This window comes from Corticium candelabrum, chromosome 19 (genome assembly GCF_963422355.1).
Source record: "Corticium candelabrum chromosome 19, ooCorCand1.1, whole genome shotgun sequence".
In the NCBI taxonomy this organism is placed as follows: domain Eukaryota; kingdom Metazoa; phylum Porifera; class Homoscleromorpha; order Homosclerophorida; family Plakinidae; genus Corticium; species Corticium candelabrum.
Window position 1 is genome coordinate 1896449 of NC_085103.1, and position 25202 is coordinate 1921650.

The 25202-nt window shown below is 46.7% G+C and overlaps 1 protein-coding gene across 1 annotated transcript; it reads left to right on the top strand.

Moving 5' to 3' along the window:
• The first annotated feature begins 241 nt into the window (after positions 1-241).
• Positions 242-23298, top strand: LOC134194536 (uncharacterized). The gene is made up of 24 exons (XM_062663480.1): positions 242-6369; positions 6495-19182; positions 19253-19389; positions 19449-19589; positions 19649-19723; positions 19779-19931; positions 19994-20101; positions 20158-20265; positions 20331-20662; positions 20727-20812; positions 20876-20971; positions 21024-21193; positions 21260-21308; positions 21364-21545; positions 21600-21674; positions 21755-21852; positions 21913-22056; positions 22124-22204; positions 22267-22368; positions 22427-22524; positions 22581-22648; positions 22704-22772; positions 22845-23036; positions 23101-23298. Exons 1-24 carry the CDS (start codon positions 295-297, stop codon positions 23131-23133), a joined length of 21360 nt encoding a protein of 7119 aa, XP_062519464.1. The 5' UTR covers positions 242-294; the 3' UTR covers positions 23134-23298.
• The last annotated feature ends 1904 nt before the right edge of the window (positions 23299-25202 follow it).

Below are 25202 nucleotides of genomic sequence, written 5' to 3' on the forward strand. Positions count from 1 at the left end.
AATTGTGGAAACTGTTTCACTGATGGAACTAGTTGTAGTCGTCAAGGAGCAGTCTGTCAGGTGTCAGGGGATCCTCATTATCGCACATTTGACGGAGCGGGCCACCACTTTCAGGGCAATTGTGAATACATTCTTGCAAAAGATTGTCTGGACAACGACTTTCAAGTTAACGTGCGTAACGAGCATCGCGGAAATGATGCCGTTACATGGACACAGTCTGTTGCCGTATTAATTCCAAGGGTTGCCGTCATCAGATTATATGCCGACTCTGTAGTAACGATTGATAACATAGAAATGAAAACCGATTACTACAAAATTGGTCGTGATTTGTCTACGATAAGGCGATTAAATGGCAAGACACACGTGGATTTGTCTTCTGGAGTGAATATAATTTGGGACGGTGATCACGTAGTGGAAGTTCGCGTGCCTGCTTTATACAAGAGCCGCACATGTGGCTTGTGTGGTATTTATGACGATGATAATAGCAATGATCTTGAACTGCGCAATGGCTCTGTCGTTTACGCTAGTGACTTGATGTATTCAGGATCTCAAGTGTCAATAGAATCGTACCATGAATTTGGCACGAGTTGGGCTGTTACTGTTGGTGAGGCCCTTCTGACCTTGGATTCAAACGGAACATGTGTAGAAGAGCCACCCAAAGATGATCCTTGCTCTGGGAACCCAATCCTGAAGGGAGAAGCAGAGACGTACTGCAAATTTATTAGTGACCGACAAGGCCCATATGCTAACTGTCATGCCGTTATTGATCCTAAAGTTTACTATCACTCTTGTGTGTATGATCATTGCGCATGCGAAGGAGACACGAAATGTGCTTGTCAAGCTATTGGAGCTTATGAGTCGTTATGCCGCCGTCGTGGTGTGCTTCGTGTTGGGTCTGTAATTGACAAATGCGGTGTTTGCTTTGGAGATGGGACTAGTTGTTATGATAAACGAGACACATGCATTGCTTATGGTGACCCCCATTATCGAACATTTGATGGCGTTCATTACGACTTTCAAGGAAAATGCGAATACGTCCTTGTCAAGGACAAAAGCAACTCGTTTGTTGTTACAGGAAGGAACATTGGGCAAACAGTAACTTACACTCGAGCTATTGGGATCAGCATCCGTGGCGTTGCCAGAATAAGGCTCGATGATCAGCTGAACGTTTGGGTCAATGATCGTGAGCTCACTACATTTCCACACTACATCAACAGCGATGGAACAACAATCAGCTTGTCGTCAGGTGGCGTGAAAGTTACGCTAGGAAACTCAGGAATAGAAATTGTTTGGCAGAAAAGATGGTGGGTTCATATACACAGTCCCGTTGCTCTCAGAGATAAGCTTGTTGGTCTCTGTGGACAATACGATGGAAGTGGTGTTGATGATTGGACTGGTCCAGATGGAACTGTCTACACCACCGCTCATGATTTCGGACTGAGCTGGAACGTTTCCGGAACGGACCGACTTATTCTTGATCCAGACTTCAACTGCCTTGATGCTCCGCAGCCACCAAGGGATCCTTGTGATGTTAATCCTCAAGCAAACGCCGCTGCTTTACGATACTGCAAGTATGTCATCGATCCAACAGGCCCATATGCACCATGCCATAAATCAGTTCCACCTAGATCTCAATATGAGGCCTGTTTGTACGACGTTTGCTATTGCCGAGGCGATGCAGACTGTGCTTGCACTGTTGTTAAGGCTTATGAGACACTTTGTGAGAACGCTGGAGTGAATGGTCTCGGCTCAGTTGTGGACGAGTGCGGCATATGCTTTGGATCCGGACCTCCATGCAAATATGACACTGGCGGATCAGGTGGCGGAGCTACCTGTACCGCGTCAGGTGACCCACATTACAGGACATTTGATGGTCGTTGGCATCATTTCCAGGGTCTCTGTGAGTACATTCTTGCAAGCGATTGCGTTAATCAAGACTTTGTCATTCACCAGCGTAATCGGCCTTGTGGCTCTAGGTCTTGCACTAGATCCATTGCAATCCGCACTATATCTGGTGATGTCATACAACTTCTCCAAGGTGGTGTGGTTAAAGTTGGTGATAAAACCGTTGCTTTAAGATTTGATGTAGGCAGCACCGCTATATTTCGAACGGGCGGATATGTTGTTGTTCATTTGGCTGGTCGAAACGGATCGATTGTTATTGTCAGATTTGATGGCAATCACATGGTAGAAGTAGTAGTACCAGAAACATACCGTGGTCGGGTTTGTGGACTATGTGGAACGTTTACCGGAATAACCAATGATGACTTAGAGCTACCAGATGGTAACCTAACCTCAAACGAGCACACTTTCGGTCTGGGATGGGCAGTTACACCACATAATCGTCTTCTCATTCCCATTGCAGATACTTCATGTCGTGACCCAGCTATGGCATCAGGTCACCCTTGTGACGGCAAACCGCGTATTAAACAGAAAGCTGAAGAGTACTGCAGTTTGATATCGGATGCTCAGGGACCGTACCGTGCCTGCCATCAAAACATCGACCCACAGGAGCATTACGACTCTTGTGTTTACGACGTATGTGAATGTAATGCAGACATTGCATGCGCTTGCGATCTCGTAAAAGCCTATGAGCATCAATGTATACGGCAAGGCCTCGCGAATAAAATCGGTTCTGTTGTAGATGATTGCGGAAAATGTTTTGGAAATGGAAGAGATTGCATTCCACCGACTAAGTTTGCACAAGTGTTTGGAGATCACTACGTAACATTTGACGGTTTTGGTTATCATTTCCAAGGAAACTGCGAGTACACTTTAGCAAAGGACAATCTCAAATCAGAATTTGTCGTCCAATTGCAGAATGAATATTATGGCAATAACTCTTTGACTTCCAACAAGGCTCTAGCCATACGTGTCGTTAATGGTCCAGTTATCACTATTACTAAAGAGTTACTCGTGTTTGCCAACAATATCCAGCTTGCAGATTTTCCATACAAATCTCCTTCAGGAAATGTTGTTGTTCGTCGCGTGGGAAAAAGTGTGACAGTGCATTTGGTCAGCTTGAAAATTACTATAGTGTTTCATGACAACAATTTGGTTGAAGTTGGCATTCCCGTTGCGTATCGCAATCCCATTGCTGGTCTGTTTGGAAATTGCGATGGCAATTCAACCAACGATTTAACATCCAGTAACGATACGACTTGGAAATCGTTGAGTAATTCGAGTTCGGAAGCTAGTTTTCTTGCATCTCATGAATTTGGAAAGAGCTGGGCAGTAGAGGGTGTTGATCGACGTCTTCTTCCCGCAAATAAGAGCTGCGTCCAGCATCTAACGTTATTGCCTCATCCGTGTGATGGTAAACAGCAGATTCAAGCAGAAGGCCGGAAATATTGTGATGTTATCAATAGCGTCCGTGGTCCTTATCACAACTGCCACAGTGTGTTAGATCCGACGTTTTATTATGAAAGCTGCGTAAATGACATTTGCTTTACTGATGGCGAATATGATGGTGGGTGTACCGTGGCGAGGGCATACGAAGCTGCTTGTCGACGATTAGGGGTCAAGGGATTAGGATCTGTACTGGACGAATGTGGAGTCTGCTTTGGGGATGGAACCAAATGCAACTTCGATACTGCTGCTACATGTCAAGTTCAAGGAGATCCACATTTTACTACGTTCGACCAAGCCGGTCATCATTTCCAGGGTAAATGTGAGTATGTGCTCGCCAAGGACTGCATTGGCGACGAGTGGCAAATACATGCTCACAGTGCTGTATGTAATGGCCCGTATACTTGCACCAAATCGGTGGCAATTCGAGCCGCTAGAGCTGGAGTCATCAAGCTTTACCGTGGTCCAAAGGTTTATGTAAACAATATTGCTGTGACGTCATTTCCGTTCTGGTTGGCAGGAGATGGGACGACAATTAGGAAACGTTTCAATAAAATCGAAGTTGTATTAGCAAGTGCTAGGGTTTGTGTTACATGGGATGGCTCGTATGGAGTCGATATTTCTGTACCTCTGGATGCCAAGAACAAAACATGCGGACTGTGCGGCTCATTTAACGATGTATGGACGGACGATTTGAAGACCTTGAATGGTACAATACTTTTGGCTAGCCACAGATATGGGTCACGTTCCACTCAGTCCTTATATGCTTATCACGAATTTGGTCGAAGTTGGGCGGTCACAGGAATTGACCGATTGTTGCTGTCAGTAAACGATCCATGCGTCGATCCTGCCATACCCGAACCTCATCCTTGTGATTCTGCTGCTGGTGCGCGTAAGAGAGCTCAAGTTCAACAATATTGCTCTGTTATTTCTAATCGCCAAGGTCCTTACGGTGGATGCCATGACAAAGTCAATCCAACCGAGCACTACGAGTCTTGTTTATTTGATGCGTGTGCATGTGAGGCCGCTTCTCCTTTGACGTGTGCTTGTGATTCCGTTCACGCTTATGAGAGCTTATGTGAGAAGAAGGGTGTAAGAAGACTTGGCACTGTATTAGATGAGTGCGGCGTATGTTTCGGAGATGGTTCTACTTGCATTAACGCTGGAGCAACGTGTCAAGCATCGGGGGATCCGCACTACAGGACGTTTGATAACGTTGTACATCACTTTCAAGGACGCTGTGAATACGTTCTGTCTCGAGATTGTGCTAATAACGAGTGGCAGATTCAAGTGCAGAACGAAAACAGATACAACAACAGGGCGGTCAGTTGGACGAAAGCGGTTGCTATTCAGCTGGCCAACACAGGCGTTATACGCTTGCTTGCAAATCGTATTGTGGAAATAAACACCGTCAGAATCAATCACTTTCCGTATCGCGTTCCGAGTGGCGGTGCATTCATTCGCCAGGAAGTGAACAAGGTTCGTGTTTACTTAGCTGAATCGGGTGTGTCTGTTTCGTGGGATGGAAATCACTTTGTTTCTGTTACTGTGCCGTCTTCTGCTAATGGCACTGTATGCGGTTTGTGTGGTCAATACAATACCGATCAAAGTGATGACCTGGAACAGAAGAATGGTACCATACTCATTCCAAGCTCAGTTTTGGGGTCCGGCTCAGTCCAGTCTCGATATGCCTATCACACGTTTGGTGTCAGTTGGTCCGTTCCGACCACAAAGCGACTTTTGTTACCCACTGATGCGACCTGCGAAGATGATTATCTTCCTCCTCCTCATCCGTGTGATGACAATCCGTTTATCAAAGTCCGTGCAGAAGAATATTGCAGCTTTATTATTAATCGCAACGGACCATATGCTGCTTGTCATGGTGTCATTGATCCACAGAGTGATTACGATTCTTGCCTCTTTGACACTTGCGCTTGTGGTGGAGATACCTCTTGTGCGTGTGACTCTGTCCAAGCTTATGAGACAGTATGCCGGCGTAACAAAGTGGCCAATCTAGGTTCGGTAGTTGACGAGTGTGGCTTGTGCTTTGGAGACGGCACGACGTGCTTTCCCAGTGGAGCGACTTGCTCCGCGAAAGGAGATCCTCACTATACAACGTTTGACGGTTTAGCTTACGATTTTCAAGGCAAGTGCGAGTACGTTTTAGCTAAAGATGTAGAGGGTGACTTCGAAATTCGAGTTCAAAACGAGCCATGCGGATCAACTGTCACGTGCACGAAAGCGGTAGCTATTAAGATTCCCGGTGGTGCTTCTGTTCGTTTATTTCGTCAACTGGTAGTGGAAGTAGGTGGTATTGTAATAAAGAGGTTTGGTATAACTGATTCGTCGCGTACGGTTCGAATCTTTAGAAAAGGTGGGATGGTTTACGTTCGGTTGTTAGGACCCGATGTCCTCATCAAATGGAACGGCAATACCGTTGTGGAAGTGACGGTGCCAGAAACTTACATGAAACGTATGCGTGGTTTATGTGGTGACTACACTGGCGATACTGCCGATGACTTTTTGACAAGTGCTGACGTCGTTGAGTCTAGAACGTCGGCGGGAATCTTCAATTTTGGAGTCAGTTGGGCTGTTGAAGGTGAGGATCGATGTATTCTCTCACCGGGTACGGTGTGCAATGACGTGATAACACCACCATTTCATCCTTGCGACGAAAAGCCAACTGTTAGAGCCAAAGCAGAAAAATATTGCGGATTCATCACAAATGTGCAAGGCCCGTATGCAAACTGCCATGCAGTTCGTGATCCGTCTGACTACTACAAAGACTGTGTATACGACACTTGTGCCAATGATGGCAACACTAGCATAGCGTGTGAATCGGCCCAAGCGTACGAGAGTATTTGCCGAACGCAAGACAAAGTAACTGAGATTGGGACAGTTATAGACGAGTGTGGAGTATGCTTTGGGGATGGATCCTCGTGTGTAGATGTCGGAGCGACATGTCAAGCCTCGGGCGACCCACATTACGTGACGTTCGACGGAGCCGGTCATCACTTTCAAGTAAGTACTGTATATTACTTTTTGTATTTTGCTTTCTTACAGTTTTAGTATTTTTATTACAACCTATTTATTAACTATTTTGTAATAATTTTATTTATCTGAGTTCGATTTGACCATTGTTATAGGGAAAGTGTGAGTACATCTTGGTGAAAGATTGCTCTGGTGCTAACCAGTTTCAAGTCAACGTTCGTAACGTTGGAAACACTGTTACCGTGACAAGAGCTGTAGCTATTCGCATTGCCAACGTTGGCGTTATTGTCATGAGGCAAGGACAACCAACGACAGTCAACGGGTTGAATATTGCCGGATATCCATACAACGTTCCTGCTGACGGATCACGTATCACAAAAGTAGATGGTAAAATACGCGTCCACCTCGCGAATTCTGGAGTGAACGTTTACTGGGATGGTTCCCACTTTGTCCAAGTGACGGTACCGACTCAGTACTTTAACAGTACGTGTGGACTATGTGGTCAATACAATGGTGATAGTAGCGACGACTTGGAAGCAAAGGATGGTACCGTGTATTATCCCAGTCATCGCACTTATTCGTCGTCACAAAACTCAAGGCATGCTTACCACGCTTTTGGTATTAGTTGGGCTGTCAGTGGTGCGGACCGCATTCTTCTTGATGAATCTGACTCTTGCAAGGATTCCACGGTTGAGCCTCCGGATCCATGTTCTGGCAAAGCGGCCGTGAAGGCAGCTGCAGAAAAGTACTGCAACTGGATTAGAGATCCTAACGGTCCTTACATTGATTGTCACGCGACTCGTGATCCAGAGGAAGCGTTCAAGTCGTGTGTATTCGATGTGTGTGGAAACAACGGAGACACGAGTGTGGCGTGCGATGTCGTCCAAGGTTACGAGACGCTATGCAAGCGACGCGGCATAACTACCATAGGATCCGTGGTTGATCGATGTGGAATTTGTTTCGGAGATGGCAGCACGTGCAAAGCAGGTGCGACATGTCAAGCTTCCGGTGATCCTCATTACGTAACATTCGATGGACTCGGTCATCATTTTCAAGGTAAATGCGAATACGTTCTTGCACAGGATTGTCGAAGAAAGACATTTTCTGTTCACGTCCAAAACAATCAGCGAGGTAGAACGGACGTCAGCTGGACCAAAGCGGTAGCAGTTTGGATCAAGAACGTCGGTGTTATTCGCTTACTTCCCAACAAGGTAGTCACCGTCAACTCTCGTGTTGTTGAGACATTTCCACATCGACTACCAGGAGATGGCACCGTCATCAGGCGAGACACTCAATTCGCGGAGGTGGATATTGTGGCTCTCGACGTCTTGGTGAAATTCGATGGCACTCATCTAGTTGAAGTGACGGTTTCGGATGCTTACAAGTACTGGACGTGTGGTTTGTGCGGTATTTACGACGATACTTCTGCCAACGATCTTTCGCTCAAGGATGGTGGAAATGTGACCGCCAGTCACGACAAATATTCGGGATCTCTGGCATCGAGGACTGCTTATCACAATTTTGGTGTTAGTTGGGCAGTACTTGGCACTGATCGTCTACTGCTCGGTGCCAATGATACTTGCGTTGATTCAAACACTCCGCCGGCGGACCCTTGTGAAGGCAGGAATGAAATAGCGGCCGATGCTCGTCGATATTGTGGAATTATTGCTGATCCCCAAGGACCGTATGCCCTCTGCCATTCAGTCGTAGACCCAAGGTTACATGTTGACTCATGTGTCTTTGACGTATGCGCTTGTACTGGAGATACAAGCTGTGGCTGTGATGCAGTCAAGGCTTATGAAGCGACCTGTCGCCGTTCCGGTGTGGAAAAATTGGGAACAGTTGTTGATCAGTGCGGAATCTGCTTTGGCGATGGCAGCTCTTGCTCTAAACCACCAGCATCATGCCAAGCATCCGGTGACCCTCATTACACGACGTTTGATGGAGCTGGACATCATTTTCAAGGCAAATGTGAATATATTCTTGCTCGGGACTGCGCTCACAACGATTTCGAAGTACACGTACGAAACGAGCATCGACACGGAAATAACCACGTTACTTATACACGTTCTGTTGCCATCAAAGTACGAGGTGTAGCTGTTATTAAACTTTTGCCTTCTAGAAAGACTCTAGTGAACAATTTTGAAGTTACGCGTTACCCTCATGTTATTGGAGTCGACGGTTCTCTTATACAAGTACAAGGTGGTTTGGTAAAAGTAATTTTGGCGAGTTCTGGAGTTGAAATCTATTGGAACGGTAATGACTTTGTCAAGGTCACAGTTCCCGGAGAATATAGGGACCGTGTTTGCGGGTTGTGCGGAACGTTTGACGGCAATGCACAGAATGACTTTGAACTGCGAAATGGTACTGTACTGAGTGCAAGTCATCTGACATACTCGAAATCTGATCAGTCAGTAAGAGCATATCATGATTTTGGTCGTGATTGGGCCGTTATTGCCTCTGAGAGGTTGCTCGTGGATCGCAATGTCGTGTGCGTTGATTCTCCTATTCCACCTCCTCATCCTTGCGACGCACGTGCTGGACTGCGACAACAAGCAGAACAAAGATGTCGGGTTATTCAAGACAAACAAGGCCCGTACGCTCCGTGTCACGCTACTGTGGATCCGAACATGCAGTACGAATCTTGTGTATTTGATACATGCGCTTGCGGTGGCGGATCGTCGTGCGCTTGCGAGGCCGTTTACGCTTACGAGGACGCTTGTCGTGAAAATGGAGTAACCGACTTGGGTTCTGTGATCGACGAATGTGGTGTCTGTTTTGGAGACGGGAGTACGTGTCCACCTCGCGGTTCGATGTGCCAAGCGTCAGGTGATCCACACTACGACACTTTGGATGGCGCTGGCCATCATTTTCAAGGGCAATGTGAGTACGTGTTGGTGAAAGATTGCGTTAACAACGACTTTGCTGTCCACGTAAGAAACGAGCACCGTGGATCACAATCTGTAACATGGACCAAGTCTGTAGCTGTTCGCGTAACAGGAGGTCCTGTAATCAAACTCCTTAGAAACTCGGTTGTTCAAGTCAGCGGGGTTTTAGTGACCTCTTTTCCTAGAACTCTATCTCCAGACGGAACCGTGCTGCGTAAAGTTGGTCGCGTTGTGAAAGTTCGGCTCGGAAGTTCAGGCGTTCAGGTGACGTGGGACGGAGACTCTATAGTTGAAGTGACTGTTCCTCCGGAGTATAAGAACAAGACGTGTGGACTTTGCGGACAATATGACGACTTGTGGAGAAATGATTTGCAGCTTGCAAATGGTACTGTTGTCTATCCGAGCCATAGGTACGCATCTTCATCGCAAGTCTCGATTCGGGCTTATCACGTATTCGGCGTTAGCTGGGCTGTAAAGAACACCAGTAGACTTCTTCTCCTTCCTAATGACGCTTGCATTGATCGCACCATTCCTCCTGTTCATCCGTGTGACTCAAAGTCGAACGCTGTACGAGATGCTGCTCGAAAATATTGTAATGTAATTCAAGACCCTCAAGGGCCCTACAGTGCCTGCCATGACTCTATCGATCCAACTCAGGCTTATGAATCTTGCGTTTTTGACACATGCGGGTGCAACGGCGATACAGCGTGCGCTTGCAGGTCTGTAAGAGCTTATGAGTCGCGTTGCAGAAATCTCAAAGTAAGCGGGTTGGGAACCGTTGTGGACGAATGCGGTGTGTGTTTTGGAAACGGGCTCAGTTGTGTGTCCGTCGGTTGTGCGGCGCAGGCGTCTGGAGATCCACACTACTTGACATGTGATCGCTCGGGTCATCATTTTCAAGGAAAGTGCGAATATATCTTTATGAAGGACATCGTAAACGGAGACTTTCAGGTTCACGTTCGCAACGAACACCGTGGAAATCCTAGGGTTACGTATGTGCGCGATGTAGCGGTAAAGTCACGTGGCGGAGCCGTCATTCATATTCTTAAGGGCCAAATTGTGAAAGTTAATGGTGAGACCATAACGTCGTTTCCTCATTATGTGGCAGTTGACGGTACTTGGATACGCCGTGTGCAAGGCAAAATACGCGTGTTTCTGGCCAATTCGGGCGTTGTCGTAAAGTTTGACGGAAATCACTTTATAGAAGTGACTGTTCCTGACGATTACAAAGAAAAATTGGGAGGATTAGCTGGTAACTTTAATGGAGATTTCTCAGACGACCTGGAAGGAAGCGATGGCACAATTTACCATCCGTCTCATCGATATTATTCGAGCTCGTTGCAGACTAGGAGAGCGTACAACTGGTTTGGTATTAGTTGGGCTGTGAACGGAACAGATCGTTTGATATTGAGCGCCAACGATCCTTGCGTTGATCCCATTGAACCACCACCTCACCCCTGCGATCCGGATCCAGCACTGAGAAGGAAAGCAGAGAACTATTGTCGTTTCATTATAAACCGTCAAGGTGCTTACGGACCTTGCCACGACGCCGTTCCTCCCGACCTGTATTTCGAGTCGTGTGTGTTCGACAGCTGTGCGTGTCCTAATAATATCGAAGAGTGCGCATGCGCGTCTGTTCAAGCTTACGAGGCCATCTGTGCGCGCAGCAATGTGACCGGTCTTGGTTCGGTTATTGACGAATGCGATGTTTGTTTCGGAGACGGAACTTCATGCGAACCAAACAGCGCAACGTGTCAAGCGTCGGGAGATCCCCATTATACAACCTTTGATAACGCCGGCCATCACTTTCAAGGTCGCTGCGAGTATATCTTAGCAAAGGACTGTGGCAACGACAGTAAGTGGGAGATTCATGTCCGCAACGAACATCGCGGCAGCAGAGCTGTTACGTATACCAGATCAGTGGCCGTGCGCATTCAGGGCGTCGGTGTTATCAAACTATTAAAGAGTCAGGCCGTCGAAGTCAACGGATTTCCTGTAACGAAATTCCCGTATATCGTACCAGGTGATAATTCTGTCATCCGTAAACAGTTTGGCCAAGTGAAAGTATTTCTTGCTGATGCAAACGTCGTGGTGCGATTCGATGGCAACCATCTAGTTCAAGTGTCTGTTCCTCCAGAATATTTCGATCGTCTTTGTGGACTCTGTGGTACTTACAATGGCGATTTTGCAGACGATTTGCAATTGCGCAATGGCAGCGTAGTCCAGCCCAGTCATCGCTTTAATTCTAAATCGACTCAGTCTGTTTGGGCATACCATACTTTCGGTGTGAGTTGGACCGTTCCCAGCGGTCAGCGTATTCTCATCCCAACTACCGATACGTGCGTCGATGATGTTGTTCCGCCTCCTCATCCTTGTGATGGAAATCCCAACCTGCGAACTAAAGCAGAGCAGCGATGCCGCGTTATTACTAACGCTCACGGTCCATACCGCGAGTGTCACGGCGTCACGGACGAATCCAATGGGTATGAATCGTGTGTCTTCGACACTTGCGCCTGCGGCGATCGGCCCGAATGCTATTGCGGTGCCGTGCTGGCGTACGAAGAAATGTGTAAGCGTCGTGGCGTTTCTAACATTGGAACAGTCATTGACGAGTGTGGCGTTTGCTTTGGAGACGGATCGTTTTGCACACCCGGTGTATTTTGTCAAGCATCCGGTGATCCTCACTACAGAACGTTTGACGGTCTCGGTCATCATTTCCAAGGTCGCTGTGAGTACGTTCTTGCGAGGGACTGCGGAGGCACCGACTTCAGTGTGCACGTGAGAAACGAGCCGGTATCTCCTACAAGCGACGTGACAGTGACAAGAAGCGTGGCCATTAAGGTTCGCGGCGCCGGCGTTATTCAACTACTTCGGAACAACGTCGTCGTAGTGAATGGAAAAACAGTGACCAACTATCCATATTTCGTTGGCGCACACGCTATTATCAGTCGCCTTCCGCCACGCTGGATTCTAGTGCGTCTGTCCGAGTCTAGAGTGCAAGTACGGTTTGACGGATCAAACACAGTGCAAGTCGCGGTACCAGAAGACTATTTCAACAATACGTGTGGTCTTTGTGGTTTCTACAATGGCGAAGCATCTGACGACATGAAAACGGCGAATGGCATCGTACTTGTTGCGAGTAACCCTCATCATTCGAGATCGTCTGCATCGGTCTATGCTTACCATGCACTTGGTATTAGTTGGACAGTTATTGGTTCTGATCGCTTGCTGCTAGATGAAAATGATTCATGCACTGACCCTGTTGTTCCTCCTCCACATCCTTGTGATGGGCGAGCTCAAGTTCGAGCAAACGCAGAGAGATATTGCGAGTTTATTACGAATGCACGAGGACCTTACGGGAAGTGTCACGGTGTGATAGATCCTACTAATCACTACGAATCGTGTGTGTTTGATACTTGCGCTTGCGGCGGAGACACAAAATGTGCGTGCGACTCGGTTGCAGCTTACGAGACACTATGTGTCAACTCTAACGTGAGCAACCTGGGCTCGGTGGTCGATGAATGTGGAGTCTGCTTTGGGGATGGTACAACGTGCACTAATCCTGGAGCTACATGTCAGGTCGTTGGGGGTCCTCATTACACCACGTTTGACAACGCAGGTCATCATTTTGAAGGATACTGCGAATACATTCTAGCGCAAAGTAGCGACTTTTCAGTACACATTGAAAATGGTCCATGTTGTCAGAAAACAGACGCGACTGTAAGGAACTGTGCCATTAGCATTAGGAAAGTTGGTGTCGTGCAGCTGAATGAAGATCAAAGTGTACTTGTGAACGGAATCAAAGTCGATAACTTTCCGTATACCATCGCGGCAGACGGCAGTCGCATTTCCATTCTAAACGGTCGAGTTCGAGTGTGGCTTGCCAATTCTGAGGTGATCCTCTTGTGGGACGGAAAGAATGCCTTCCTTCAAGTGGACGTCCCCACTACATATAAGAACAGCACCGTCGGTTTGTGCGGTAACTACAACGGCGACCCTAACGACGATCTGACGTTGAGAAATGGATCGGTAGTTTTCGCAAGTGACTTGCGTGCGTCTCAATCACAGCTGTCTAGGTGGGCCTACTATGACTTTGGAACGAGCTGGTCCGTCAACGGTACCGAACGGTTACTGCTAGACGCGCTTTCTATATGTGATGATCCTGAACCCACTGATCCGCATCCTTGTGTGGCAAACGCCGCTGCTAAGCCGGAAGCGGAAAAGTATTGTCGCTTTATTACTGACACACGTGGACCGTTCGGTGCCTGTCATGCTACCGTCAATCCACAGATTTACTATGAAGCCTGTCTGTCTGAGACATGCCGCTGTAGAGGGGATACGGCGTGTGCGTGTAAGGCAATCACGTCATACGAAACAGTGTGCCGTACGAAGAGGGTACAGCAACTAGGTACGGTTGTCGACGAATGCGGTATTTGTTTCGGTGACGGTTCCACGTGCCTCCAAGCTGGTGCCACCTGCCAAGCTTCCGGTGATCCTCATTACGTCACATTTGACGGTCTCGGCCATCATTTCCAAGGACACTGCGAGTATATATTAGCGCAAGACTGCAAAGCCAATGACTTTAAGATACATGTGAGGAATATTGGTAATACGGTGACAGTGACGAGAGCCGTGGCCATTGATATCCGCGGTGTTGGCCATTTGAGCTTGCTTCAAGGTCTGGTGGTGGAAATGAACGGCATTAGAGTTGACAACTTTCCCTACGTCGTGCCTGGCGATGGCTCTAGAGTGACTAAAATTCCAGGAAGAGTGAGAGTATACCTCGCATCGTCGGGTGTTGTTGTATTATGGGATGGGTCACATATGGTTCAGGTGACTGTACCGAATACATACAGTAACAGAACTTGCGGTCTTTGTGGACAGTTTAACGGAATCTCATCGGATGACTTGGAAACACGCAACGGCACCGTCTATACTCCTAGTCACCCCAGTTATTCGTCTTCTGATCGCTCTACCAAAGCGTACCACGCTTTTGGCGTCAGCTGGGCCGTACCAAAGTCCGACTGGCTGATCATCGACTCCACAGTCACGTGCGTTGATCCTGTTCTGCCTCCTCCTCATCCATGTGACGACAAAGCAGCTATCAGGCAGAATGCGGAGAAATACTGCAAAATCATTACGGACATCCAAGGCCCTTACGGCAATTGCCATGCCGCGATACCGCCTGAAAATCATTACGAATCGTGCGTGTTTGATACTTGCCAGTGCGATGGTTGTGAGGAGAATGCTTGCGACTCTGTTCGTTCGTACGAGCTCTTGTGTCAAGCTCGTGGTGTCACAGATATCGGATCGGTTCTCGACGAGTGTGATGTCTGTTTTGGCGACGGCAGTCGGTGTCAGAACATCGGTGCTACGTGCGTGGCGTCTGGAGATCCACATTACAATACTTTCGACGGCGCCGGTCATCATTTCCAGGGTAAGTGTGAGTACATATTGGCTGAAGATTGCTCTGCAAACAAAGCGTTTTCTGTACACGTTCGCAACGAACACCGTGGAAATACGGCGGTCACGTGGACGAAATCGGTCGCCGTTGTAGCTCCTGGACTCGGTTCTCTCCTGCTACTGTGGAATGGTGTCGTTATTCACAATAACATCGAAGTAACGACATTTCCCAGAACGACGCCCGATGGTACGCGAATTTCTAAGAAACCGGGAAGCACGCGAGTCCGCCTGCCAGGGTCGGACGTCATTGTCACGTGGGACGGTAATCACATGGTACAAGTGTCCGTACCTACAGCATTCGATGGTAAAACGTGTGGCTTGTGCGGACTCTTCGACGACGACTACACGAACGATCTTAAACTACGAAACGGAAGTGTGGTACATCCGAGTCATAAGACCTACTCGAGTTCTAGACAGAGCGTCTATGCTTATCACATATTTGGAGTAAGCTGGGCTGTTTCTGCTAATCAGTCGCTCCTATTGGCCGACGGAGAAGTTTGCGTCGACGGCACTATAGCACCTCCTCACCCTTGTGACGGAAAGACGCAGATACGAGCTAAAGCTGAGAAGTACTGCGACTTTGTACGTAACGCTCAAGGTCCTTATGCTGGATGCCATACTGCTATCGATCCTTTGGAGGGTTTCGAGGCTTGCGTGTTTGACGTCTGTTCGTGCGGTGGAACGGAAAGCTGCGCCTGCGGTGCCGTCCGCGCGTACGAAACGCGCTGCCGTACCCAAGGGGTAAAAGATCTCGGCTCTGTTGTGGACGAGTGCGGAATTTGCTTTGGAGACGGTTCGTCGTGCGAGGGAGGTGTGTCGTGCCAAGCTTCCGGCGACCCACACTATTCCACTTTCGATGGTGCCGGTCATCATTTCCAGGGTCGATGCGAGTACACGCTGGTTTCCGACTGCGTTTCGGGCGACTTTTCAATCCACGTTCAGAACGAACATCGAGGTAGCTCACTTGTCACGTGGACGCGATCGGTTGGTATTCGCGTGAAAGGCGGGAGTGTTATACAGCTATTGCAGAATAGGAAAACATACGTCAGCGGTCGTGAAGTGACCCGTTTCCCTCACACCGTGGGCGTGGACGGAACCCGCATCAGTCGACAAGGAAACAAGGTCCGCGTTTGGCTGGCCAATTCTGCTGTTGTCGTGCGTTGGGATGGATACCATCTGGTAGAAGTGATAGTGCCCGATACGTACAAAAGCAAGACATGCGGACTGTGCGGAACGTACGACGGCGACTATACGAATGACCTTGAAGGACCAGACGGAACAGTATACACTCCTAGTCACCGCACGTATTCTCGTTCTACCCAGTCTTTGTCTGCATATCATGCTTTCGGAAAGAGTTGGACCGTTCTCGGTAATAAACGCCTACTATTACAAAGCAATGATACATGCACCGATTCTGTCACCCATCCACAGGATCCTTGCACAGTTCATCCTCATGTGCGAGCAAATTCCCAACAATATTGTCAATTTATTCTTGAGACTCAGGGTTTGTATGCAGCTTGCAAAGCCCCAACAAATAGCACACTACCAGCTCTAGATTCCAACTTCTACTACGAGAACTGTTTATTCGATACGTGTGCGGCTGGTGGAGACAAAAGCGTCGCATGCAACTCGGTCAAAGCATACGAGAGCGAGTGTCGGCGTCGCGGTGCGGACATCGGCTCCGTCGTCGACCGATGCGGCGTTTGCTTCGGAGACGGCACCACTTGCGCCGCCTCTCGAGCGACGTGCACGGCAAGCGGTGATCCTCATTATTCGACATTCGACGGGGCGGGTCATCATTTCCAAGGAGCATGCGAGTACATCCTGGCAAAAGATTGCACAAACGAGGACTTTTCTGTTCACGTGAGAAACGAGCATCGTCATGGCAACAACAGAGTGACATATACCAAATCGGTTGCTGTACGTATTAGAGGACTCGGTGTCGTTAAGATACTTAGTGGCAGAGTAGTTACAGTTAACGGTCAGACTGTCACACATTCGAGAACGTTGACGGACGGCAGTCAGTTGGATATATCTCACAATGCAGTGACACTAACGCTCACGACGGACGTCGTGATTAAGTTTGACGGATCGCACTTTGCACAAGTGTCGGTGCCAGGTGACTATTTGAACAAAATGTGCGGTCTCTGCGGGAGCTACGATAATCAATGGATGAACGACCTGACCCTGAGCGATGGACGTGTGATGATGGCGAGCGCTCGTAAATACTCTTCTTCTGCTCAGTCGGTGAAAGCGTACCACGATTTTGGTGTAAGTTACAAGGTCACTGGTGCTTCTCGTCTTTTGCTGGGCGTAAATGAAACATGCCAAGACTCGTCGACACCTCCTCAACATCCTTGCGACGGTACTAACCACAGATCGAGTGCTGAGCAGTTTTGTCAGGTAGTTAAGGACCCGAACGGCCCTTACGGTAGCTGTAAGAACGTCGTTGACTTGACGGAGGCGTTCGAGTCTTGTGTCTTTGACGTTTGCGCATGCGCCGGTAACAGTTCATGTGGTTGCAACATAGTAAAGGTATTTGAGAGTGAATGCCGTCGTTTGGGAGGGCAAGGTGTCGGAACGATCGTAGACGTGTGCGGCGTTTGTAATGGAGATGGTCAGAGCTGCCTTGATGACTACGGACAATGCACAGCGTCGGGAGATCCCCACTACTCCACATTTGATGGATATGGACATCACTTCCAAGGTCGCTGCGAGTACGTATTCGCCGAAGACTGCGTCGGAGGTGACTTCTCAATTCACGTTGTCAACGAAAATCGTCATGGCAACAGTCGCGTGTCGTACACAAAATCGGTTGCGATCAAGGCAAGAGTGGTGGGAGTAATCAAATTGCTTAAAAATGGTGTCGAGGTTAACGGACAGAACGTTGACATCTTTCCTCATCGAGTGGGATCGGACGGCACTACTATTGAAAAGAGGTTTGTTGAAGTGTCCGTGACGCTCGGATTGTCAGGTGTCGTGGTGAAATGGATCGGTGTGAGCAGTTATGTTAGGGTTTTGGTTCCGCCGAATTACAAAGAGCGTACGTGTGGATTGTGCGGAACGTTTGACGGTAACCGTACCAACGATCTCCGCCTACGAGATGGTTCCGAAGTGGCGGCGAGTAACCCGAGCTATTCATCATCACAAAAATCGAGAAACGCTTATCACTCGTTTGGCACTGATTGGACTGTTGCTGTTGCCAGCCGTCTGTTGCTACGTACTGCCGAATCTTGTAGCGATGATAGCACGGCTCCGGATGATCCATGTAATGTAGTGAACGCTAGCTTGCCTGCTCCAGCAGAGCGACGGAGACAAGCCGATATCATATGTCAGGATATCGTGGATACGAATGGTCCTTATGCTGGTTGTCATGCAGTAGTCGACACTAAGCTGTATCATGAATCGTGTCTCTATGATGTGTGCGCGTGTGGCTTAAATGCAGATTGCGCTTGCGCTTCTGTCGTTGCCTACGAGAAGGAATGCCGCAACCGCGGAGTGACGAACATTAAGTCTGTTGTTGATAATTGCGGTGTTTGTCATGGCGACGGCACTTCGTGTCGAAAGGATTATGCTACGTGCAACGTGTACAGTGATCCTCACGCTGCGGCTACGGGACAAAAGCAAAGATTTTTTACGTTCGATAATCTTGTTCATTTTTTTCAAGGTAAATGCGAGTACGTTTTGGCTCGGGACTGCACTGGAAATCTCTTTGATATTCACATTAAAAACGACCATCCATCATCTGATGTCATTCACACATCGTGGACGACTGGTCTTTCTGTGCGTGTAGCTGGCCTTGGTGTGATCAAAGTGGTTCATAGTGCGACGGATACGAAAGTGTACTTGAATGGAGTCCTACTTACTCGACCTTCTCAGAACAACGGAATCGATGGTTCTCAGGTTATTGTTTCTAGTTTCCTAGAAGATCAAGTGGACATTTATTTGGCAAGTTCTGATGTTAAAATCACTTTCTATGGTAACTATGAGATCATAGTGTCAATTCCGCCGTCGTTGAAATCCCGCATGTGCGGCCTGTGTGGAAACTACAACGGCATTACGAGCGACGATTTGATGCTACCGACTGGTATATCCCTCAACACCAGCAATATAAACGGTTCTGCTTCTTCACAGTCGGTTAATAATTATCACAGGTTTGGATTGAGTTGGTCTGTGGAAGGCGATGATAGACTAATTCTTGCCCCCAGTTACCAATGCCCAGACGAGTTTCCTCCACCTTTGTGCGAGAGAAAGCCACAGTTTAAGAAGGATGTTGAACTATTCTGTAACGTTGTTAAAGATTCCACTGGTCCGTTTGCAAGATGTCACTCTTCGATCTCTCCCAATTCATTGAACCAGCAGTGTATACTCGATTCTTGCTCCCAGAACGGCAGTCTACTATTCGGTTGTTCTGCAATCAGATCATATCAGAGTCAGTGTGAACGGCGCTTGCGCACGTCGCTTGGTCCTACGGTATTGAATTGTTCAACAGGTAATGAGGTTTAAATTTAGCCTATGGTTACCATAGTTGTATAAATAGCTACTTGTGGCTTGCTGTGCAGATGCTTGTGCAGAGTTTAATCCGTGTTTCCAAGGAGTGACTTGTACAAACGATTTGAGTCTTCTACCGCCGTATACGTGTGGTAGATGCCCATCCGGATATTTAGGAGACGGGCAAACGTGTGTGGATATCGATGAAGTATGTTTGGAAAATCAATCGCTATCTGTGTATACATAATGTTGTAACTTTGTTCTTAGTGTGGAGATGCCACGCCATGTTCCAGTGTTGTCACGTGTCAAAACTCACCGGGAAGATTTAGTTGTGCCGCTTGTCCGTCGGGTTACGCCGGCGGCGCAAAAACGGGTAGTGGTCTGCAGGACGCACGTACAAACATTCAGGTGTGCTGGTCATGAACTGATTTGTCAGACTTGAAAGTCTAGTTTGTGCTGCTTTCTAGGTTTGTGTCGATGTCGATGAATGCCTAACTAATAACGGTGGATGTGACTTAAAAACCAATTGTACAAACAAAATTGTGAGCCTTACATGTTGGTATTTTGTAATAGTGTTAGAGCAATTTGTTCTTCTAGGGTTCGTTCGAATGCGGGCCTTGTCCAAATGGATACACGGGAACTAGTCTGACAGGTTGCGTGCTTGGTGACTTTTGTCTTTTGGGTCTTGATGATTGTCATGACCAGTTCGGGACTTGTACGTCTACTGGTCCCGGTCTGTACAAGTGCGAGGTCAGTTCCACTTTATCAGATTAGGTTTAGACTGAATAATAGTTGGTGATCGTTTGGTGTAGTGCAAACCTGGATATGCTGGTACTGGAAAACTGTGCGCCACAGATACGGATCAGGATGGCGCTCCCGACAGTGCGATACCTGGATGTACCGACTCCAGATGCCAAGCGGTAACTTTTACATTTCTATTATTGCTTGTGTCTTGTCCAACTACAGTATTGTTCAGGACAACTGTCCTTCAAAACCGAATAGTGGACAAGAAGACGCAGATGGAGATGGAACAGGTGACGCGTGCGACAATGACAGCGACAACGATGGCAGAGCAGATACAAGCGTAATGACATTTAGTGGCGTGCATGATACTCGAGTACATTTACTCTGACTTATTTGCGATTTTAGGACAATTGTCCTTTTGTGTCGAATGCTAACCAGGCGGATGGAGACGGTGACGGCGTGGGTGATGTGTGTGACAACTGTCCTTCGGACAGTAACGCTGATCAAGCTGATGCTAACAACGACGGTAAAGGCAACGCTTGCTCGTCCGACAGCGACGGCGACGGAGTCGACAATGCGAATGACAACTGTGTGGACGTTCCGAATCCAAAGCAAAACGATACCGACAATGATGGTCTGGGCGACAAGTGCGACAACTGTCCAAATAAATCTAATGCTAATCAACTCGATGATGACGGAGATTTGGTGGGAAACGAATGTGATACCGATCTAGACAAGTTATTATTTAAGATGTTATATATATACATATTACGTTTGTTATTTCTCTCTGTTTGTACAAAGAGACGGAGATGGATATCAAGATACCATCGACAACTGTGCTGACGTGCCTAATAGTCAACAAACGGACTCGGATAGTGATGGCGTCGGTTAGTATGAGTTTTGTGTTTCATGACGAATTTGCGACATTAATTTTGAATCTTAAATTGTAGGCGATGCGTGCGACGATGATAAAGACAATGATGGCGTCACAGATAACAGCGATAATTGTCCTCTGGTTGCAAATGCTAACCAGACCGACAGCAATAGTATGTATTCTGTTTTCATCGAACTCCGGATCTAATCGTTGTTCATATTTAGGTGACGGGGTCGGAGATGCTTGTCAGAACGACGAAGATGGCGATGGAGTGATCGATTCTTCTGATGCCTGTCCTAAGAATAGTGGAGTTACAGCTACTGATTTTAGTCAATTCCAGTTGATATATCTTATCGGAACTGTTACCGGCATCGAGTGGGTTATATTGAATCAGGTAAAAGCATGCATTTCGTCCGAGAATAGAGGAAAGAGTATAATGTACTACTTACTTATGTTCTAGGGCAAGGAGATCAAACAGCTACTTAATAGTAATCCTGGAGCTGCTATAGGTAGTTTGGTGTGTGTTTAGTAATAGCATCTCTGCTCATATTGCTTTTGATTTAGGATACGATAGTTTTGGAGCCGTAGACTACGAAGGGACTTTCTTCGTCGACACGACAAATGATGACGACTTTATGGGGTTCGTCTTTGGGTACCAGAGCAGCAGCCGGTTTTACCTTGTCGATTGGAAGCAAGGAATCCAAACAGGCTTTGGCGGAGTAGGACTTGCTGGAGTAACCATTAAGGCAGGACTGAAATGCATATAACTTGTTTCAGTTAACATTGTCAGTTATCGATAGAGAGTTCAAAGCAGTACAGGACCCAGCAACGATCTTAATAATGCACTATGGAAAACTGAAACAACTTCTAATCAGGTTTCGAGTCATTGCAGATACTTTGTTACGTACATCACCATCTTAATACACTATTTTGTTCCTCTCTTTCTTGATAAAAGGTTTACAAACTTTGGCATGATCCCAATAATTTGGGCTGGCAAGACCGCACATCATATCAGTGGAAGCTAAAGCACAGGCCAGCAACGGGTTTGATTAGGTAGAAATGGCGTATCGCTGACCCGAATTGTTTACAGCCTACACGTATATTGGTGTGTAGAGTGCAGATATTTCAAGGAACAAGCAAAGTCGTAGACAGCGGTGATGTGTACGACAAAACATACGCTGGAGGTCGCTTGGGTGTATATTGTTATTCGCAAGAACAAATCATTTGGTCACAATTGTCATATTCATGTGTCGATAGGTAGAAGTTATTAAACATAATTGCATTGCGCAAGTTTAGATGTAGACTGTAATAATTATTACTTTAGGTTGGATTACGCCCTTCGTTTCGATGGAGCAAATGATTTTGTCGATGTTGGTTTGGCTGCTACATTGCATTTGACCAGCAGGTACATGTCATAAAACCTCTAGCCTATGTTATGGGGTTTCTGATAGTTGCTGTCATTTCCAGCTTTACCATCAGCGTCTGGGTGAACCTCCCTGATGCGAGTACATCTACGTTGCCTGTTGTTTGCAGTGAGGACACGATGCTCTGTCTCTACATTGATCAAGGGTAAGCAAATGTGTGAGATGATACCGAATTAATCACTAATCGTTTTTTGGTTATTTAGTCAATTGAAAGGAAAGATAGAATCTACAACTATTGTCGGAGCAACAGCTATAAAGACTAAAGAATGGGAACACATTGCTCTTGTTTACGACATGACAAGTTGTATTTTCCTGCTGTGCTTGACAATTTCTTTGCAAATTCGAATTATTTTTTAGAGTTGGAGCTGAGCGTCTATCTAAATGGTGTACGTGGCAACACCGCCAGCAACGTGCAGGCATATACAGTTGGTTCTGAGAACAAATGAACCCATGTATGTCCGTATGATTCTATTTGTATAGGGAGTATCCAAAAAAATCAACATCGGTAAAGACGGAGCTGGTAACTTTTTCAAGGGACAAGTCGATCAGGTCATAACTGTTTCATAACTCAATTGTGGCAGATCATCATTCATAGTATTACGCTACTGCTGCTTTGTGTAGTTGCGTGTATGGTCAAAGGCTTTAACAGCAACAGAGCTGCGTACGCGGGCGTTGCTTACAGATCTTAGTGACGCAACAATATCTGCCGACCTACAAGCACACTATCCGATGGACACTGGCTCCGGAGACAAGTTGTATGACCAAACAATGAATGATATTCACGGCACCTTGGACGGTCCAATGTGGACAGCGGTAGGATGTTTGAGAAACGGTATACGTATACCTAACTCTTGTGACCTCTTTCTCCTCTGTTTAGAGTACTCTGGTACTGTCTCGAGAAACATTTTGAGAAACTTGTGTGACACTCAGTGACCACTGTTTCGTCTTGCCTGTTGGTGTGTTGGTTTGCATTAGCGGTATAGCGTGCATAAATGTTTTGTCTTGTTGCTATAGTTGTTAGCGCCTGCATTGTAGCACTACGTTTGATCAACGCAACATTTGTTTTCAGAAACTATTTTCGTGTGATTGTTTGCTACGCGCGAGAGAAAGAAAGAAGCAGTAAATGTGAAAATGCCTTTTAGGCCAGTCGTCCAGCTACTCTTCTGGTCTTTAGTGCGATTCTCAGGAGAAATCTGTTCACCAACCGTGTACTTTGGCGTGGTCCTTAACTTTGGAGAGGTAATCAATCACACAGCAAAGCCACTCCCACTTTTTACTTTCACAGCATGTCCGTCCGCCAATGGACATGTGCCATTGCCGGAAAGTGTACTGAGCATGCGCACTACCCCTGTCACATTTTCGACACTGGCTTCAGGCTTCGCCATACTGCAATGCTGATGTGTTTCTCCAAACATAGCTAGCGTCGTCGTTTAACACCACAATAAGCGGACTGTTTGGTAAGCAAGCATGAGACTTCTGTTTGACACGCCTAAGAGATTGGGGAGGCTTTAGGTTCCCTTGCTCCCCTGACTTACGCAAGTGAACATGTGCTTGCGTTAGCGATATTCTGAAGTCCAGCCAAGTGTTCACAGTGGCACAGACTTGATTGTGACGCTGACTGAAGTGTTGCCATTTGAAGTACCATCGAGATTTCATCGACTGATTGTAAGGTCACAATAAGTAGTCTACTGTATCTGCTACTGTCTCCAGTTAGAACTCAGATGATCCTTTACACTTCTGAGTTGAAAAGCAATGTTGCTTGTGAGTTCCTTGCCTAACTTAAAGGTGTAAGTTGTGACGAAATGCGACCCTTTTCACGATTGAGCTACAGACACGGCTCATGCATGAAAAGTAGTATTCTCACTTGTACACTCGACATACGGTGTTAAAACTAATGATGAAAAACAAAACTTGGAGATTTATAACTCTAATCTCTTCTACAGGTCGCGGTTAAGTAATACATTTGCAGCAGAGTCGTTATTGTGTCGCGGACCAAACCCAAAGTGACGAGACATTGAAGTTGGACATCTCGAATTTTGTTGCGCATGTGATAGTCTACCGACTCTACGTCTTCTTTGTTATAGTGCTGATTGAAGCAAATACGTAAGGTGACTGGAAATTGTAGACTTTCTCGCGGTCTTCTAATTGTTGGCTATAAATAATTGCATTATATATATATATATATATATATATATATATATATATATATATATATATATATATATATATATGTAATGTATGTATGTATGTATGTATGTATGTATACGTTTGATAGCCGGCTAGACCGGATCACCTACGAGGCTAAAATTTGGGGTACAGGCGTAACTCGGCATGGGCAAAAACATGAGCAAGGTGGCGTCGTCTTCCAGCTTTTTCAGTCCGGTCCCCATTTGGGGGTGCATCGTAGAACGATATAATGTTGCTCATCCTTCAAGAAGGAAACCGAATGCCCCTGATAGACTCAATTTGAAGGAAGTTTCGTTTCTTGAACTCAATCTTACACGTTAGCTTTGTTTTCTCATAACTAAAAGTGCAATGCTCACTTTCAATATCCGTTGTTTGTTCACATGCCATTGTTACGTCACAATGCTATAGCTATCCAATAGTCCCATCAGACTGCGTTATCTGAGCAAGCTGTAGTTGATTTGTTTATTTTAAACATCAAACTACATCTAGAACAAAAAGATAAGAGTTCCAAAAAGAAATATTGTTCAGTGCATAGGTAGATTCACCGGCGTAGCGTCGGAGAGGTGGGTGGGTGGGGGAGGCTATAGCCCCCTAAACATTTTGGTCATGTCATTCCGCTTCAAGAAAATCTATAATTTTAAGTTACTAAACAGTGACAGTCCGCTTAATCTCAGAGTAGTATGTTGAAGATCGACGACGTTAATTGACTCTACATGTTTGACAAAACACATCATCATTTCAGTATGATAAAACCAGCGTCGAGAAGTCGTGGACACGCAAAGTGCGCATGAC

Coding starts and splice junctions, on each gene's coding strand:
- LOC134194536 (XM_062663480.1), top strand. CDS start 295: ATGAAAACCGATTACTACAAAATTGGTCGTGATTTGTCTACGATAAGG. Junction 19,590..19,648: donor ACGCACGTACAAACATTCAG/GTGTGCTGGTCA, acceptor GCTGCTTTCTAG/GTTTGTGTCGATGTCGATGA. Junction 20,266..20,330: donor ATGGCAGAGCAGATACAAGC/GTAATGACATTT, acceptor TTGCGATTTTAG/GACAATTGTCCTTTTGTGTC.